Source organism: Rhinolophus sinicus, linkage group LG04 (assembly GCF_036562045.2).
Source record: "Rhinolophus sinicus isolate RSC01 linkage group LG04, ASM3656204v1, whole genome shotgun sequence".
NCBI classification, from domain to species: Eukaryota; Metazoa; Chordata; class Mammalia; order Chiroptera; family Rhinolophidae; genus Rhinolophus; species Rhinolophus sinicus.
This window is the reverse complement of record NC_133754.1, coordinates 179,025,716-179,041,718: the sequence shown is the minus strand read 5'-3', so window position 1 is coordinate 179,041,718 and position 16,003 is coordinate 179,025,716. Positions and strand designations below refer to the sequence as shown.

At 48.3% G+C, this 16,003-nt stretch overlaps 1 protein-coding gene across 18 annotated transcripts in view; it reads left to right on the top strand.

Moving 5' to 3' along the window:
• DENND1A (DENN domain containing 1A) overlaps positions 1 to 16,003 on the top strand; it is a 467,166-nt gene that overhangs the window by 385,876 nt on the left and 65,287 nt on the right. For all 18 annotated transcript variants that reach the window (XM_074330989.1, XM_074330982.1, XM_074330983.1 and 15 more), the window contains 2 exons: positions 13,657 to 13,761; positions 14,141 to 14,228. In XM_074330989.1, coding sequence (XP_074187090.1) covers positions 13,657 to 13,761; positions 14,141 to 14,228 — 193 coding nt within the window. The remainder of the gene's footprint in view (positions 1 to 13,656; positions 13,762 to 14,140; positions 14,229 to 16,003) is intronic.

Genomic DNA, 16,003 nt, shown 5'->3' with positions numbered 1-16,003 from the left:
TGCCGTGCTTTATGAACAAGCCTCCCTGCACCTGGACCCACCTGTCACTCAGGCAGTAGGCCAGGGGACCTGGGCCGTGGCTGCCCTTGTGTGCGCCTGGAGCAGCACACAATTCTGCTCGGGGTCCTCACTTCACTTTGCTTCCCAGTCCTCAAAAATGAAGCTCATTTCTCTTGAGACAATGTGGCATCCGTGGCCCAGGCTAGACCCACATACAGGGTGTAATTTTTCCCCAAAGGGTTCAGGATTTCTTCAGTGAAGGTGAGGAAGACCAAAATGACAACCATATATTGGATGCTGACTGTTCATTATTTCCTTTAAATCACACAACAACATACCGTGTTTCCCCAAAAAGAAGACCTAGCTGGACCATCAGCTGTAATGCGTCTTTTGGAGCAAAAATTAACATAAGGCCCGGTTTTACATGAGACCTGGTATTATATTATATTATATTATATATTATATTTATTATATCATACCTGGTGTTATATTACATTATATAAGACCCAGTCCTATATTAAAATAAGACTGGGTCCTATATTAATTTTTGCTCCAAAAGACACGCATTAGAGCTGATGGTCTGGCTAGGTCTTATCTTGGAGGGAACATAGTATCAAGGGGTGATCATCCTCCTCCTCCTTTTCCAGAAGAGGAAACTGGGACACAGAAAAGATGAGTACTTTCCCAAGGCCACACAGCCAGTAACCCACTCTAACTGAACCCATGCTTTTCACTCTTTCTCGGCCTCAGTTTTATGTGATTCAGTTAAATGATGAGGGAGATGGGAAATGGAACTAACATTTACTGAGTGCCTACTATGTGCTAAATGATTTACACAGTTAATTCTCACATTTGAAATTCGCCCCTAGGAGATAAGAATGATTACTCCCATTTCATAGATAAAGAAACTGAGGCTCTGGAGACTTTTAAGTTACTTTTTAAGTTCTGAGGCCAGTAAGCCTCAAAACCAGAATTTAAACCCAACTTGCTTCTCCAACACTAGATGTTTTCCCAACTCACCAAAGACGTTACCAAGTAACATCTGTCATACATGTGGGTATAAAGTATAGTTGCATACTGAACCTATGATTTTGTCATTTTTCCTACTACTCAACTGATATGAGCTTACTGGTTAACATTTTTGAGAGTTTCATCATTTCCAGGGTTCTTCCATAATTGTTCAATTTAATCCCCTGTGAAAAAAAGGGTTATAAAGCCCATTTTGCAGATATGTAAACTGAGCTTCGAGAGGCCGAGTGCATGTCCCGGCAGAGTAGGAACTCAGCCAGCAAACCCAGTGTTCCCACACTCGCACAGCATTGTTCCCCAGCCTGGATCTGTTCATTAGGGCCTAAAGATTGAGGAACTTAGACACTTTTAATGGAGGAAGATGGAGGGGTGGGGCCTTGCAGCAGTGGCGCCCAGCGTCAAGGACCTCTTCGTTACAGGTGGTGACATTTCCTCACCCACAGGAGCAGGCCAGAAGTTGTGATGGTCGAGGAACTACAAAAATAGCAGCTTTCACACTGATTCCTACATGGGTGGAACTGGTGGTTCCAGGGCAGATAAGAATGACTTTACAAGATGAAAATGATCAGTGAGGGCACGCAGGTCTGGAGGGGAGCGGAGTTGGCATTTTTTGGCCCTGCAAATAGCTGCCCATCTGCTCTCTGTCAGAATATGTTAGGAGTGCATCTGGCTTGCTGCCCCTGAGTCTCAGCTCCAGGCTGGTCATGTGGTTGTCTCCACGACAACTCCAGGCGCGCCGTAAACTGCTGCGCTTTGAGCCAGATGCTGCTCTGCACATGTGGTCTAATTAGACGGCGCTCCGGCCTCCTGCCTCCCTCCCCTGCCCCTCCCAGCACCCACACCACCTTCCCCCTTTTCCCTTCCTCCCTCCCGCTAAGCCTCGTCCTCACATCCTCAGTCAGTCTGTCTCACTCTCCACCCCGTTGGCCTCTTCCTCAGACGTGTTCCCATTGCCTCATGTGCAGTGAATAATTCATTCAACAAGCATCAGGGTGTTGTCGCTGACCCAGGCACTGGGCTAGGAACGGGGGGGTGGTGACTAATAAGACCCTGCCCATACCCTCGAGGAGTCTGCCATCCAGTGAGGGAACCAACGACTAGCAGCCAGGCGGTGCAGTGCTGTAAGTGGGGGTGAGTATCGGGGCTGCGGAACCCTGAACAGGGACACCTAAGCCAGCCCGAGGCAGAGAGAAGGCAAAGGGGAGCGTCCCAGGGCCGTTGTCCCTGAGTTCATCCTTGACAGACAAGAGGAGACGTCACAGCCTGAGAAAGCAAGAGTGAGAAGACTTCCTGGCAGAGGGCACAGCTTGTGCAAAGGCAGGAGACTTACAGACCCGTCTGGAGAACTGTGACCACTCTGAGTTACGGGAACGCAGGGTGTCTGGGAAAGTGAGGCGCTGTGGTTGGCGAGACGCAGAGAGTCACACCTTGGAGGGCCTCTCTCCAAGTACGCACTCCCCTTGGATCTGCAGGCTTGGGATCCAGGGGAAGGGGAGTGATATGGTAGCTGCTGGAGCAGCTGGGCCGGGGAGGTGGATTCGAGGCTGAGGCTGAGTAAATGCAGCCCCTTCGGTAAGTTTTCCTGTGAATAAAGTCTGCTCCTTGGACACAGGATGCTCAGTTCAGGGCTGGGTGTGTGGTTCAGGGCAAGACGCCAACACGTGCTGAGTAATTATGTTGTGCATCTTGCTCAGCAGTTCTGTATTCTAAGGGCCCAGCATCCACCATTTCTCAGACCGCGACTCTCAGGGAAGATGCCCCCAAATAAGGACGGAGAGAACCAGCACCTCTCCCACCCCATCGTAATGTGCACCTTGAGCCCCAGGACACCAGCTCCTCGACGCACACTGCCAGCCCGGCCTTGTCCCAGCCCCACTCCTGCTCGTGCCCACCTCTGCTTTCCCATCTAGCGAGTGCCTGCCCGTCCCTGGAGCTTGGTATTTATATCAGCTCCTCCCCCTGTGGATTTCCTTGGTGCCCACCCCACCCAGACAGAGTCACCCTGGCTGTGCTCTCCCAGCACCCCAGTCACAGGTATTTGTTGAATCACAGGTGCAGAAGGTCACATACAAGATGCAACACCAGCTTTCAGAGGGCATCTGAGAGCTATTAGGACGGTAACCTCCACTGAGCACCTGCTGTGTACTACTCAGTATTGGCACATTGAGAAGTGTTGTATCATTTCAAACCTCTCATTAGGAAGTAGGTCATATCCCCAATTTACAGATGAGGAAACTGAGGCTCACAGAGGCCCATTTGCTTCCCCATTCATGGAGCTCTGGGCTGCACAAAGCCTCTTTGGAGTTCCCAGGCAATACATGACCCCCACCTAGAGACTGGACTCCTTGGGCTGGGGCTGCAGTATGTGGGAAAGGACATTTTTGTGTGGGAAATTATCCGCTGTATCTTGAATTCCCCAGAAGCCCAGGTGCGAAGCGCCTGCCTGGGCTGTGGGGTCAGACAGAACTGACTTCAAGTACAGATCTGGCTCTTCCCAGCTCTGTGGCCTTGGACAAGTCACACCCCTTCCCTCTGTAAGATGAGGCTGAAGAGCCTCTCGGCAGGGTTATCACGCAAATCCAGCGTTCAGCCGCAGTTATCGCGTGCCTGCTGCGTCCCAGCCCATGGCAGGGACGCCATAAAAGGCAGCATTGGTGATGGTCCCTTTTCTCCTTTCTGTGAGTCATGGTCTTGACTGCACTGACTCAACACGTGTCCTGGGCAGGTCGTGCGTGTCACGTGCCCTGAAACAGGGCTGTGTGAAATCAGTCACTGAAAAGAGAACTGCCATTATTTGGGGTAGAAGACTGATATTTTTTAGCCTCTCTAGGAGTCAAGTCTGATCAAAGTAAGAGCTTTACATGAATCCCCTGTTGATCCCTACACAGCCCTACGAGGTAGGAAGTATCTCCTCTATTGTTTGAGTGAGAAAACAGTCTAGGGCCTTACCCCATGTTCCAGATGCGGTAAGTGGCAGAGCCGTCATTCCCACTTGAGCTCATTCTCTGTTCCCAGCTCTGCACTGAGGGCTGTGCATCACGACACATTTCTCTGTGAGGGGCTGTGGGAGACCTTATAGAGAAAGGCCCCTCCTGTGTCTAGAACCAACGTGTGTTAGCATTAGAAAATACCTTAAGGATTTTCCAGTTCAGCACCTCCCCATTTTACAGAAGAAGAAACTGAGGCCTAGACTAGGAAAAGGAATCAAGGCCAAGTTGGGTGTTTTGACTCTTTTCCTTGTGGTCCTTCCCCTTCACAATGCTGCCATTTGTTCATCACTAAAGACTTGTTGCTGAAGCCTCCTGGGCCCCAAGCCCCGTCCAGGCACTGGAGATGGGCCGTGAATAAGTGACATTCAGGTGAGGGGTGATCATAAATACGTGACCAGTAAGTGAGCTCGGTAATTCAGTGCGTGGACAGTGCTGCGGAGGAAGCCCTGAGGGCCTTGTCACCAAGGGCTGTTGGGCACGTCTCTTTAGTATCCGTCTCCTCACGTACCTCAGAGGGTTTGGAGTTTTCCTCTCTACAGATTGATTTGTGCTTCTTGGGTTGTATCTCCATGTCCTTCAGCCTTTGGATCCGTGAGTGCCGTATTCCCCTTGCTATAGCCAACGTCACTTCTCCTGCTGACCACTCTTCAGGTTGATTTATGTTTCTCCCAAGGGCCCAACAGGCCCTCAGAACCCACCCTCTCTCCAATGTGCTGTCTCGGACTACCGTCCCCTCACTCTCAGGAAGCGGAAATCCTCGTCCCTAACCAGTTTGGCACATCCTTTCTTGGGGCTTTGGAATGTGACAGTCGTGTTAAAACCCAGGATCTGGCTCTCAGTGACAGTGAGGCAAATAGGTGCAGCCAAGGTGATTGATACTGAGATCTCAGCATGTCCGTGCAGTGTCCGTACAGGGAGAGAGCTCTCACTCTGCTGCAGCACAGGTGGTACCATGTGACCTGTGTCACCTCTCCCTTTGAGCCAGCCACTCAATGCTGGGAGCGTGAGGTAGGGATTAGCATTTCTGGCGTATTGGTAACAAAGCAGAGGCTCCAGGAGGTGAGATGGCTTCTGCACACACGTTGTGCAGCCACAACTCTCACACTCATTGCCCTGAAGCCTACTCGCCTCATCTCCACCGTCTGATCCACCTGTTTGAATTGCTAGAGCAGCCCCGGTGGGGACTGATATCTCAAATACCATATTGTGATCATTAATCAAAGAGAAAGAATGTTGTGTTGCCTGAGCCCCAGGGCCAGACAGACTCTGCTGCAATCACTCTGTCATTGACCAGTTCTGCAACCTCAGCAGGAAACATCACCCCTTGGAGCCTCAGTTTCCTTGCCTGTGAAATGGAGATGCTAACAAAACCTGCTTCACAGGTTGCCGTGAAGAACAAGTGAGATAATGCATGTAAGACCACCTAGCAGAGTTCAGTGCTCAGTGAGCGGTAGCTGTTTTTAATCACTGCACCTGCGTTCCTTGTAGAGCCGCCTCCCATCTGCATTTCTTATGGAAAGGAAATCTGAAGCGAGTATGCATGAAGACCCACTATCATTGTGTCGCCTCGGCTTCCACAGGCCTCCCCGCTCATCTGCCATTCCTGCGCTAATCAGAATTTCCTGACTTCTCCCTGTTTGTCTCGGTTAATGCAGAAGGAAGGGGCTGCTGGCACAGAGGAGCCGAGGCGTGGGCCGACGCGCCTGTGATTTGAATGTCTTTACTGTAATCTAGCCAGTGTGTGTGGGGGCTTCTGTCAATACCGGAGCGGCTGCCCCAGATGGGCAGATGCTATCAGCCTGGCCATCCCTGCCCTGCAAATCATGCGAGGAGCTTTTGCCGGGCACTCACAGTTCCCCTAACTTAAACCATCCGAACAGCGAGGCAGCTTCACAATAACACATTGATTCTTTGTTTAGGGCTTGTTATGGTGACAGGGGCCCAGGCTGGGAGTCTGTCCCTGGCGTGCCTGGGCTGCCGCACAAATGGTTCAGAAGGCAGTTTTGTCCTATCACCCCACAACATGGCTTGGCCTGGCCCAGCCAGAGCCATCTGACTGGCTGCGCAGCGACCCCCTTCCTGAGTCTTCCCTGGTGGCCCTCGGGCGTGTACCGTGCTGTGCCTCTGGGGGTGGGGGGAGCATGCTTGGACGTCGGAGTCATCAGACCCACTGGCGCTGGGACCTCGGGCAAAGCACTTCATCTGTGTGGGACTCCTTGCCTCACCTGCAAATGGGAGACAGGTATGGACATCGAGCTCTGACGAGGACTCAATGAGCAAAGGGTGCAGGTTGGTCCACAGCAACCCTCAGCTGACACTGGCCCCCCTTTCCCGAAACCTCTGCCTGCTTCTGGCTGACTCGAAGTTACTGTAATCTAATTCTGCTGTCCCAACCGACCCTCCCTCCCTCCTTCCCTGCCTTCCAGTAAGGATTTGGCATTCTCTGGGCCAGACACCACGCTAAGCCTTTTCTGTGTTGGCTGGAATTCGCCCTGGTTCCTTGGCAGCCGTTACAGCTGACCGTGTGAGGAGCAGGCCTTGGAACTGAGCTCTGGGCGTGGTGCTGAGCCTGAGCAGGGGCTCCGTGAGGGATTTCCATGTGGCCGGGAGGCTCTAGAAGCAGCCTTACAAGCCAGCCTCTTGGCTGTGCTGCATTTTGGCCGAGGACCTGAGTGCTTTATTAGGGATCTGGAGGTATTTAACCAGAACGCAACCGCGTCGGAACTGCTGGTAATCAATGGGGCCAGTTTCTCCAGGCTTCTTTATTCTATTCTTGATTCTTAAATTTTAAAAAAATGTATGTTCATTGGTCTAGGTGCTGTGCTGGTCACTTCCACCTACACCAATGGTTCTCAGACTTGGCTACATGGGGGTCCCATTGTGGTAGAAGCTACCTGGCACTGGGGACTTCAGAGTGCCCCTGTGATTCCAGTGCACGGCCGGGGCACAGCACTGTGCTAACCACAGCATCCAGTTCATTCCTGTCTAACCCCCAGCAATCCTCTGAGCACGTAGTTCTCCCCATGTTCCAGGGGGTCAGTGAGGACCTGAGAGGTGCAGTCACTTGCGTACAGGGGCAGCGCTGGGACTGGAACCCAGCTCTGGGTGTCCCACTCCCCCGCCTGTCTGTTTCTGGGGTGGCTCAGCTGACACCTGCTGCTCACCAGCCACTAAGAGTGGATCAGAGCCTGCCCTCCAGGAGCAGGCGATTGGCTGGGCAAAGGGGGTGTTGGTGTAGACACCTCAGGGAGGAACTGAGTGTGGGAACTGGGGCCTCTTCACCTGAAGGCATCAGGTACAGGTCTCCCCACGAGTAATGTGAAAAGTGAAGCCAGAGGAGCGAGAATGTGTGACGAGTTTAGGGGGCGGGGGACAGTCCAGAATCTCTGAAAACGGTATGAGTGTGTGGACAAAACGGGTGGGATGTCACCTGGGAAAGGTCACGAAAAGCCTTAGTGTCTAACCCTAGAGTTCAGAAACCCCACTTCTATCGACCCACAAAGTTGCCTGAGGCTGTTCTATGCTGCTGAGTCAGATGGCAGTCAAGTGCCAGAGCCCCTACTGTGTGTGTGTGGGGGGGCTCAGTGTGAGACATGGGCAGTCACAGGGCCTGCGCTTGGTTTACGGCTCTGCTGTCACCATCTTGAATTCTTAACAATTTTACCTTTGAACCTGTACTTGATAAGTGAGGTCTCACAGGACAGTGGAGTGTGTGCAGAGGAGATAATGCACAAATGCACATCCCCCACAGAGCCTTGTCATGCCAGTTGCATGTAGCTTCTCGATGCCCCATAGCACAGAGTGGACCCATGATGAAGGGGAGTTCAGCAAGACTCAGAGCACTTACAGGTAAACGTGTCACTGTCCACCACTGAATAAGGGGGGCCCTGACAGCCCCAAGAAGCCACACTGAAAGAAGGCAGTGGTGTTCTAAGAAACACAAATGACCACGGAAACCTATTATAATTCTTATTCATGTTACTTCCTTGTGTTAGCCAACCACTTATTGTGAGAATGGTGACACAGAAGAAGAGATGGAGCAACCATAGGTGCTTTTTCATTCTCATCAGGAAGCTGAAGGTAGAGAATGTTAGAAGAATGTGTGTAAATCAAGAACTGAAATAAAAACAGTTGAGTTAGGTTTGTGTAGCATTTCCACTGTCTGGTAAGAACAGAATATAAATGCATATATGCATTACAAAATATGATTCCACATATGTTAGCATTTAAAACTGGCATTGCACAATATAAAGTTGAACAGTAAAATCCATGCTAATAATTTAAAACTTTATTTTTCTTTACATAGAATGACATTAAATAATAAATTTTTAAAACACTATGGTAGGTCTAGAAAGAGACCATGAAAAAAATTAAAAAAAAATGCTTCTTTTAGTATGACATTTTTATACTTAAAAGCACTTTTTTCCTGCATATTCATTTTGTCCTGGGTCCCCCAAATGATGATGCCAGCCCGGGGAAAACCCAATCTCTGCCCTCAAGAAAATGGTTATTTGTGGAAAATCTGTGTGGAACTTGTATTTGTTGTTAGTCTGTTTTAATCTTCCAAGCAGTCCTATGAGATGGGCCAGAATTGCGTGATTGTCCCAGATGAAGAGAGACAAGTCACCTGAGATCACATAGCTAAGTGATCTATGTGGTCAGATCAAGGTTCCAGTTCTTATCTTTCTGACTCTGAGACATGTCCTCCCTCTTCCATGTTGTGTTTCCCTAAATGGGTCAAACTTTAAAAAAAATTAAGTTTTTTAAAGATGTCTTTCGTAAAAACAAAAGCCAGCCCCCTGCTGTGCCAGTTGTCACAGTGTACTGGAATTATTTATTCCCTGAACTAGGCAGGATTCCTTGATAAGCAGAGCTTTTCTTTTTGACTTTTATTATGGAAAATTTCAAATTTTTACAAAATAAACCCATGTAACCATTGTCCAGCTTCCACAATTACAAACATTCTGTCACTTTTTTTTTAATTTAAAGAAAAAATATTTAAATTACAGTAAAATATACATAACATAAAATTTGCTGCTTTAATCATTTTTAAGTGTAGAGTTCAGTGCCATTAAGTATGTTCACATTATTGTACACCGCCCTCCATCTCCAGAATTTTTTCATCTTGCAAAATTGAAACTCTATATCCATTAGACAACCTCCCATTCTACCTCCCTCCAGCCCCTGGTAGCCACCGTTCTATTTTCTGTCTCTATGAAATTGACTATCTAGATATAGTGGAATCAGAATCAGACAGTATTTGTCCTTTTGTTACTGGCTTATCTCACTTAGCATAATGTCTTTAAGGTTCATCCATGTTGTAGCATGTGCCAGAAATTCCTGCCTTTTTAAGGCTGAATAGTATTTCCTTGTATGTGTATTTTGTTTTTCAATTCATCAGTGGACATTTGGGTTGCTTCCATCTTTTGGCTATTGTAAATACTGCTGCTATAAACAACATTCTGCCATTCTTGTATCTTCTATACATTCATCCACTGCCCACCCCTCACTGGATTATTAGTATTACTCAGAGGAGCTGTATTTTATTAATCTTTGTATTCTCCTAACACAAAGCCTGGCACACAGTAGGTGTTTTTTTAAGTGTTTGGATGAATCTTCCAAAATTATCTCTTTTTTTTTTTTTAATTTTAATCAAAATCCATAAAGAGAAGACATCTCCTTTTCTTCTTAGACTCACAGAGTAAATGTGCATATAAAATTTTGATAAAAATTAAATTTGTGAATGAAAATCAGAACATAATACTTTCAATATGGATCAGCAAAACAAGGGAAGTTGCTGAAGAATCTGATGGCAGATTTTATTTGTATGCCAGTACCCACAATGCTGTGGGTAAAAAACATTTATTTCTGGAAGCATTAAAAACCTTTGGAATCACCAACCTCACCTATTAAGGATTAGCTCATTAATAATGGAATTTTCAATTGATTCCCTATGTCAAGAAGATAATCCGAGAGTAAAACTTACCTTTTGTAACGAAATAGGGTTAAGCAGCTTTGTTTAACTGTCATTCGGGTCATAGATGGAAAACTCTACTAATGTGATCTAAGCTTGAAAGCTCACGGCCTGACTTCCTTGAATTAATGTTGCCATCAGCCAGTAGCCCAGCACCTACAGTGTCACCTAAGAAGACAAAAGGTTTAATCAGCCTAACAGGAGAACTAAATCAGCACTTCTTACAAAGGAGGGAATTAACAAGATACCTTGCTTACTGCACTCCACTGCAGAGTGGAGTGGGGGCGGCCATTTTAAGTGCAGGAAGGGGGATGGACAAGCTGGAGTAAGTGGATTGGCCTCCTGGCATTGGGCCCACGACTGAAAGAGCCTGCACAATGGGCCTGCCTACTCCCAGGAGCTGTTTGTCTCTGAGGGCTGATGCTTTGAATGTCCAGCAGGAGAATCTGAGGGGTCCCACCTTTGAAGAGAACTCTCTTACCCTCCAGCAAATGCCCAAACAGTTAGAACTGAGGCCTCAGGAAAAAACCCCCTATAATGGTGACAGCTGGGCTTTAGAAGCCATCGGGGTACCCCAATTCTGCCATTTATGGGTTATGTGACCTTGGGCAAGTTACTTTATACGGGACCCTGGGTGACAGTGGCACTGCCTTTCAGGATTAGGATACAACGGTTGCCCTGAATGGGTAGGATTTGCTCACCTAACTCCTGTTCACCCTTCCAGGCCCCGCGGTCATGTGCCCACTTCTCACATTTCCTGACCTGCTTTTCTGGGAGGATTAGCCGTTTCCTTTGTGTGGTAGTATCTGTCTGATACTGCTCAGGTTGTTCTTCAAGCCCTTTGCAGAAAAAGTCCCCACTGTCACATTTTCCCCTGACTTTCCCATCTGTGTCCATTTCCTTTTGTCTGTTTTTTATGGGGCAGACATCTGATCCATGGTAATGTCACCTCCAGTAAGCAGACAACAGGCCCAAAATGTTCACGTCTCCCCAAAGATGAGATTCTTCCTGCTCTCCTGCAGCTAAGTCCTGCGTCAGGCTACCCTCATACACAAATCTGGTTGCAAACTCGCTTGAATTTCTTGGTCCTTCAAGCAGACGTTGCCTTCCTTGTAATGCTGGGCCAAGGAAGGAAATTGGCCCATTCTGACCTGCTTTTCTGGGAGGATTAGCCTAACAATTCAATGAGCATTTCCTCTGGGTAGCTCTAAACTCCCCGGACACAAGTGTCACTCACCTGGCATCATGCTTTGAGACCACTTTCCCCATCGGGCAAGCGGAATCTCAGCCACATTGAGACCGCAGGACTCCTGTGACAGCTTCTAAGTGGGGCTGGGCTCTGTGCTGTCCCCAGGGAGTGTGGAGATCAGTCCGGCAGGGCCTGTGGTGTGTGATTAGGGGGTGCATTTAGAGCATAAGGTATGTGGGGGAGCAGAGCAAAGGGACACGAAAGGACTCTGGAGAAGAAAGCCAGGGTCAGCTTAGGGAGAGTTTGTTTGCTCAGCTAAGGAGCTAGGATTCACTCTCCTCTCTCACCCAGGACCCCATGTATGTGTCACACATGTTCCTAGGTGTATAATATTGAGCAAAACAGGTACCGTTTCTGCCCAGATGGAGCATATAGTCTAGTGGAAGAACAGACATTAATCAAATTATCATGCAAATGTAACATCTGTACAATCAAACCTCTTGAGCAGGACAGTGACATCCAATTTGTGTTTTAGAAATTACTCTGCGCAGAAGAAGTGGAGTAACTGGGAGGAATGAAACAGGAAACAGACATAGAGTTAAACCTCCTCCACTGTTGGTCATGCCTGTGCCAGAGTAGATGGGTAGAGAGCCGGGACCAACATGGGACGCTTCATTGGTAAAATGGGAAAAACTTAGGAAGTCTGATAAGTCTCCTGTGGGTAGCTATGGCGGGGGGCAGGGAGAGGGAAGGAAAGGAAGGAAGGAAACCGATTTTGGGTGCAGTCCAAATAGAGTAATAATTGGTGCTTTGGGCCATTCTGTGTTTGAAATGCTAGTGGGCCATCTAGGTGGGGATGGTGATGTATGGGTTCAGAGCTCACAAAAGATGTCTGAGCTGACGATATTTATTAGGAGTCATTCAGTGTATGAATTCCCACTGTGTTCATGGAGGTCACCTGGAGAGAGAATTAATTGCCCTGCTGTTGTCCCAAAGGTGAGAAGCAGAACTTCAGGCCAGGGAATGGCATTCTAGCTGGGCTTCTGCTGATTATCACTAGCTGATGTCTCAGCTGTTCAGCAAGGAAGGTGTAAATCCATGCAAAGTAATAAATGGCATGAAAACTCTGTCTTTTTCCTGAGGAGCTGGTATGCTTTTTTTCCTCACAGACGTTGTATACTTTGCATTGTTTTCCCTTCTTGCTTCAGCAGCCAGGAAGCTCAGAGCTAGTTTTGTAACTTAATTTTAGAAATCATAGGACCTGTGTCTCCAGATACTCTTTTCCCAAATAATTATGTTTTATAATATATATTTATGTTTTTTCCAGCTCTGATGTTTTTCTTTATGTGCTCATGTAAACTGCCTCAGATCCTTTGTAAAATTAGCTGGAGTATATAACTGTATAAAAATAAATATTCCCCTCACCCTAACTTCTTTTGGGTCATCCTTGCAGCCCATGTGCAATAAGCCTGCCCAGTTGCTGAGCTAATATTGGCTAGATTTAAGCAGGTGGAACACTTGGAGTTTACAGCAGCTAGACAGTAAATTTAACACGTAACTCATTAAAACAGGATAAAAGTGGAGCTTCAAACGTCTCTGTGTTTACCACCACGTCTGTGAAGGGCGGGGTACCTTTAATTCTGTTCAGATAAGAAAGTCTGATCTTTCAGAATTGAGACTACGCCGCCAAAATTAAAGACTTGTCTGTGGAGATGAGCACACCAGCTACCTTCAAAGAAGGATTGAGGTGTTGACTACAAGATGGGATGTTTTTAAAGCTTAGGGTGTCATTTTCTTGCCTCATGAAATGTAGTTTAGTAAAAGCAAACTTCCTTATCACACAGCAGAAGCACAACATTGACTGGATGGTAAAGTTTATTTTTGATCATCCCTGCCTTTTCATATAAACATTTTACATTTGTAATTTAGTATTGGTGACGATGACTGTAAAGTTTTCGAACTGTGTCCCACAGCTGGTGCCTTAGGGACGGCAGAGGTGCTGGGAGTGGGGCGTGGGGGAGGACAGACCACCAAGCAAGGGGAGCCCAGCTCCCACCCGCTGACCCCAGCTCCCACCAGGGCAGCTGGCTGTTTTATGTGTAGTTGGGCCCCTTCTGCATAAGGTGCCACTTGAACAAAGGGTTCCACTCCTGAAAGTGAAATGTTTGGAAATCTTCACTTTGGAGGGCCCATCCCACTGATTTGCTTTGGGGAGTTGGAAGGTTTGGAATCCGGTCTTTGGTTCCAACTCGGCCTCCTACCAGCTCTGTGACATTTGAGGGCCGACTTCCTCTCTGACACAGCTTCGTCATCCCAGGAATAGAATGTCATTGGTGAAAATAGCCACTTCACCAGGTAAATGAGGATCTGGCTAATCTAATCAGCAGATGTAGAAGCACCACCTCCCCAAGTTGAAGCACCGACCACTCTCCCTCCATTCCTCTAACCATCCTCTCCCCTTCTGCATTTCCCAGGAGGAGCCAATCACCTTCTGTGAGGAAGCCTTTGTGTCCCACTATCGCTCTGGAGCCATGAGGCAGTTCCTGCAGAATGCCACACAGCTGCAGCTCTTCAAACAGGTGCCTGGCCTCCCTAGCTTGGCCTGCGTCTGTATTCCTGGGGGGCTTCTGCAGCTGGGCACTGAGCCCTGGCGCCGCAGGCATGGGTGGGACTCAGTCCTCAGCCAAAAGAGGCTCAGGGTCCGGGAGAGGCACTGGCTGAGGAGGGTGGTCAGCAACCAGACAGATCCTTGCAGACGTGCCATGTGGTTTTACAAGTTATCACAAACATGCAGACAGTGTTTAGAGACTTGCTGTTTTGAAACTCACAGTTCCCAAAGCCCTTCCTGTCTCGGGAAACACGGTGGTTCCTTGGTTATACACTAGAGTGCCCAGTTGAAGGGTGTTTTTCCTTGTTTCTTTGTTCACGTTGTTATATTTATGTTTTTTCTTTCTGTAGTTTATTGATGGTAGACTAGACCTTCTCAATTCCGGTGAAGGTTTCAGTGATGTTTTTGAAGAGGAGATCAACATGGGCGAGTATGCTGGTGAGAAGCCTTTCATTTTCCTTTTTGTGGGATTAGGGTGTGTTCGCAAGGAGTGGCAGGGACTTTTTTTTTCCTTCAATGAGTGTTAGGGAGGTTGAACTGATTTGAACCCTGGCCGTGAAATGTTTGAGGAATTCCTCATCATTTTCTGATGAGATGCACATTGGCCCACCTGAAATCCTCTGTCCTGCGGTCAGTTGCTTCTGGGGGCAGGCGGGGCGTCTAGCTAAACGTAGTAGCTGCATGTTCAGTGGAAAGCACACAAGGTGTCGAGTTAGCAGACCTGGATTCAGATCTGGATACTGCCTCCTTAAGCCGTGAGACCTTGGGCAAGTCATTTCACCTCTTTCCGCTGAAGTGCTCCTATCTGCACTGAGAGTAACTGCCTGCCTCCCAGGATTCCTACTGCGATTAAGTCTGAGTCCATGAGGAAAGGTTTGTGCTGTCACCCGGGGCCGAGCCTGGCACAGGATCAGTGTTCAGTAAATATTTCTTTAAAATGTGAAAATCGTCACACAGAGAGTACATGGTCTCTCCCTGCCTTTTTCAGAGGAGGCATCTGAGGCCCAGAGAGGTGTTAGTGGCTGACCCTGCCTCCTGAATCCCCGTCTGGCCTCTTTCCAAGTCCCAAAGCCTCAGTCTTTGGCAATGAAGTCAAAGCTAAAAGGAAAATAATAATAATTGTGCTGCTGCCCCCTTTTATTGCCGGGTGTGTGTCTGGTCTGGACTTGGCTGATAATCCAGCTAGCGGTCCATAAACTCATAGTCAGGCATAATCTCATATACAGAACCCCTTTTACAGCCCAGCCAGTCTGTGCTGCATGGAGAGCACGATTAATCAATAAAACCGGTGTGCGAGTCCACAGACAGCAACAGTGGGTCGCTGCTAGGCCTTGCCTGAGCACCTGCTGTGTCCAGAGCTCTGTAGAGTAAGAAGTGGAGGACCCCGTTCTGCCCTCAAGGAGCTTTCAGACGGGTAGGAGAAAGAGATGCGTCATTAAAGACAAATGCAGATTAAACCAATGCAGGAAAAGGAGTAGAAACAGGTTTTGTGCAGTTAGAATAGGTCTCCAAGAATTCTCGCTGTGCAATGGGAGAGCTTCACAGAGCAGGCGGTTTGAGTAGCGTTCTAACAGTTGAGTCTTTGTTCTGAGGAGAAGATGGCCCTATGTGTTGCCAGACTAAGTCAAGTCATTGGGAGCAGCCAGAAAAGCTGCTTGCTGATAAGACCTCCTTATGCCACCAGATACAATGAATAGGTTCCCCCAACAACTGCTCCTTTCTCCTTCCCTGTCACTACTTAAGAGTACTGAGCATGTGGTCTGCAGGGGGCTTACCTGGAACCCTGTGTTTCCTGCCCTGAGTGGCTCACAGGATTTCAGAGAATACGGACTTCTGAATGAGAGTTACCTACTTTAGAGGGCTGTTCAGGAAGGAGTAGAAGACGCTTACACAGGAAATGACATCTGATCTGGTCGTTGAGTGTGCTCAGCAGGGATAGTAGGGAACAGTGGCCGGTCGGTGGCCGGTCGGGAGCAGAACAGCGTTGACGAGGAATGGAGGACGGCGAGGATACATGGTCAGGCAGCCCGGGGTAGTTCCTCCAGGTGGAGGCAGAGGGTGGGCGGTGCCCAGACGAGGCTGGAGAAGAGAGGCAGGCCTGCTGAGGGGTCTGCTCTGTATCCAGCAGGCAGTGAGCAGGATTTGTCTTCAGAGCCATGGTAGGATCAGATCTCATTTGAGAAAGAAAACTTGTGCTGGAAAATGGCTGCCAC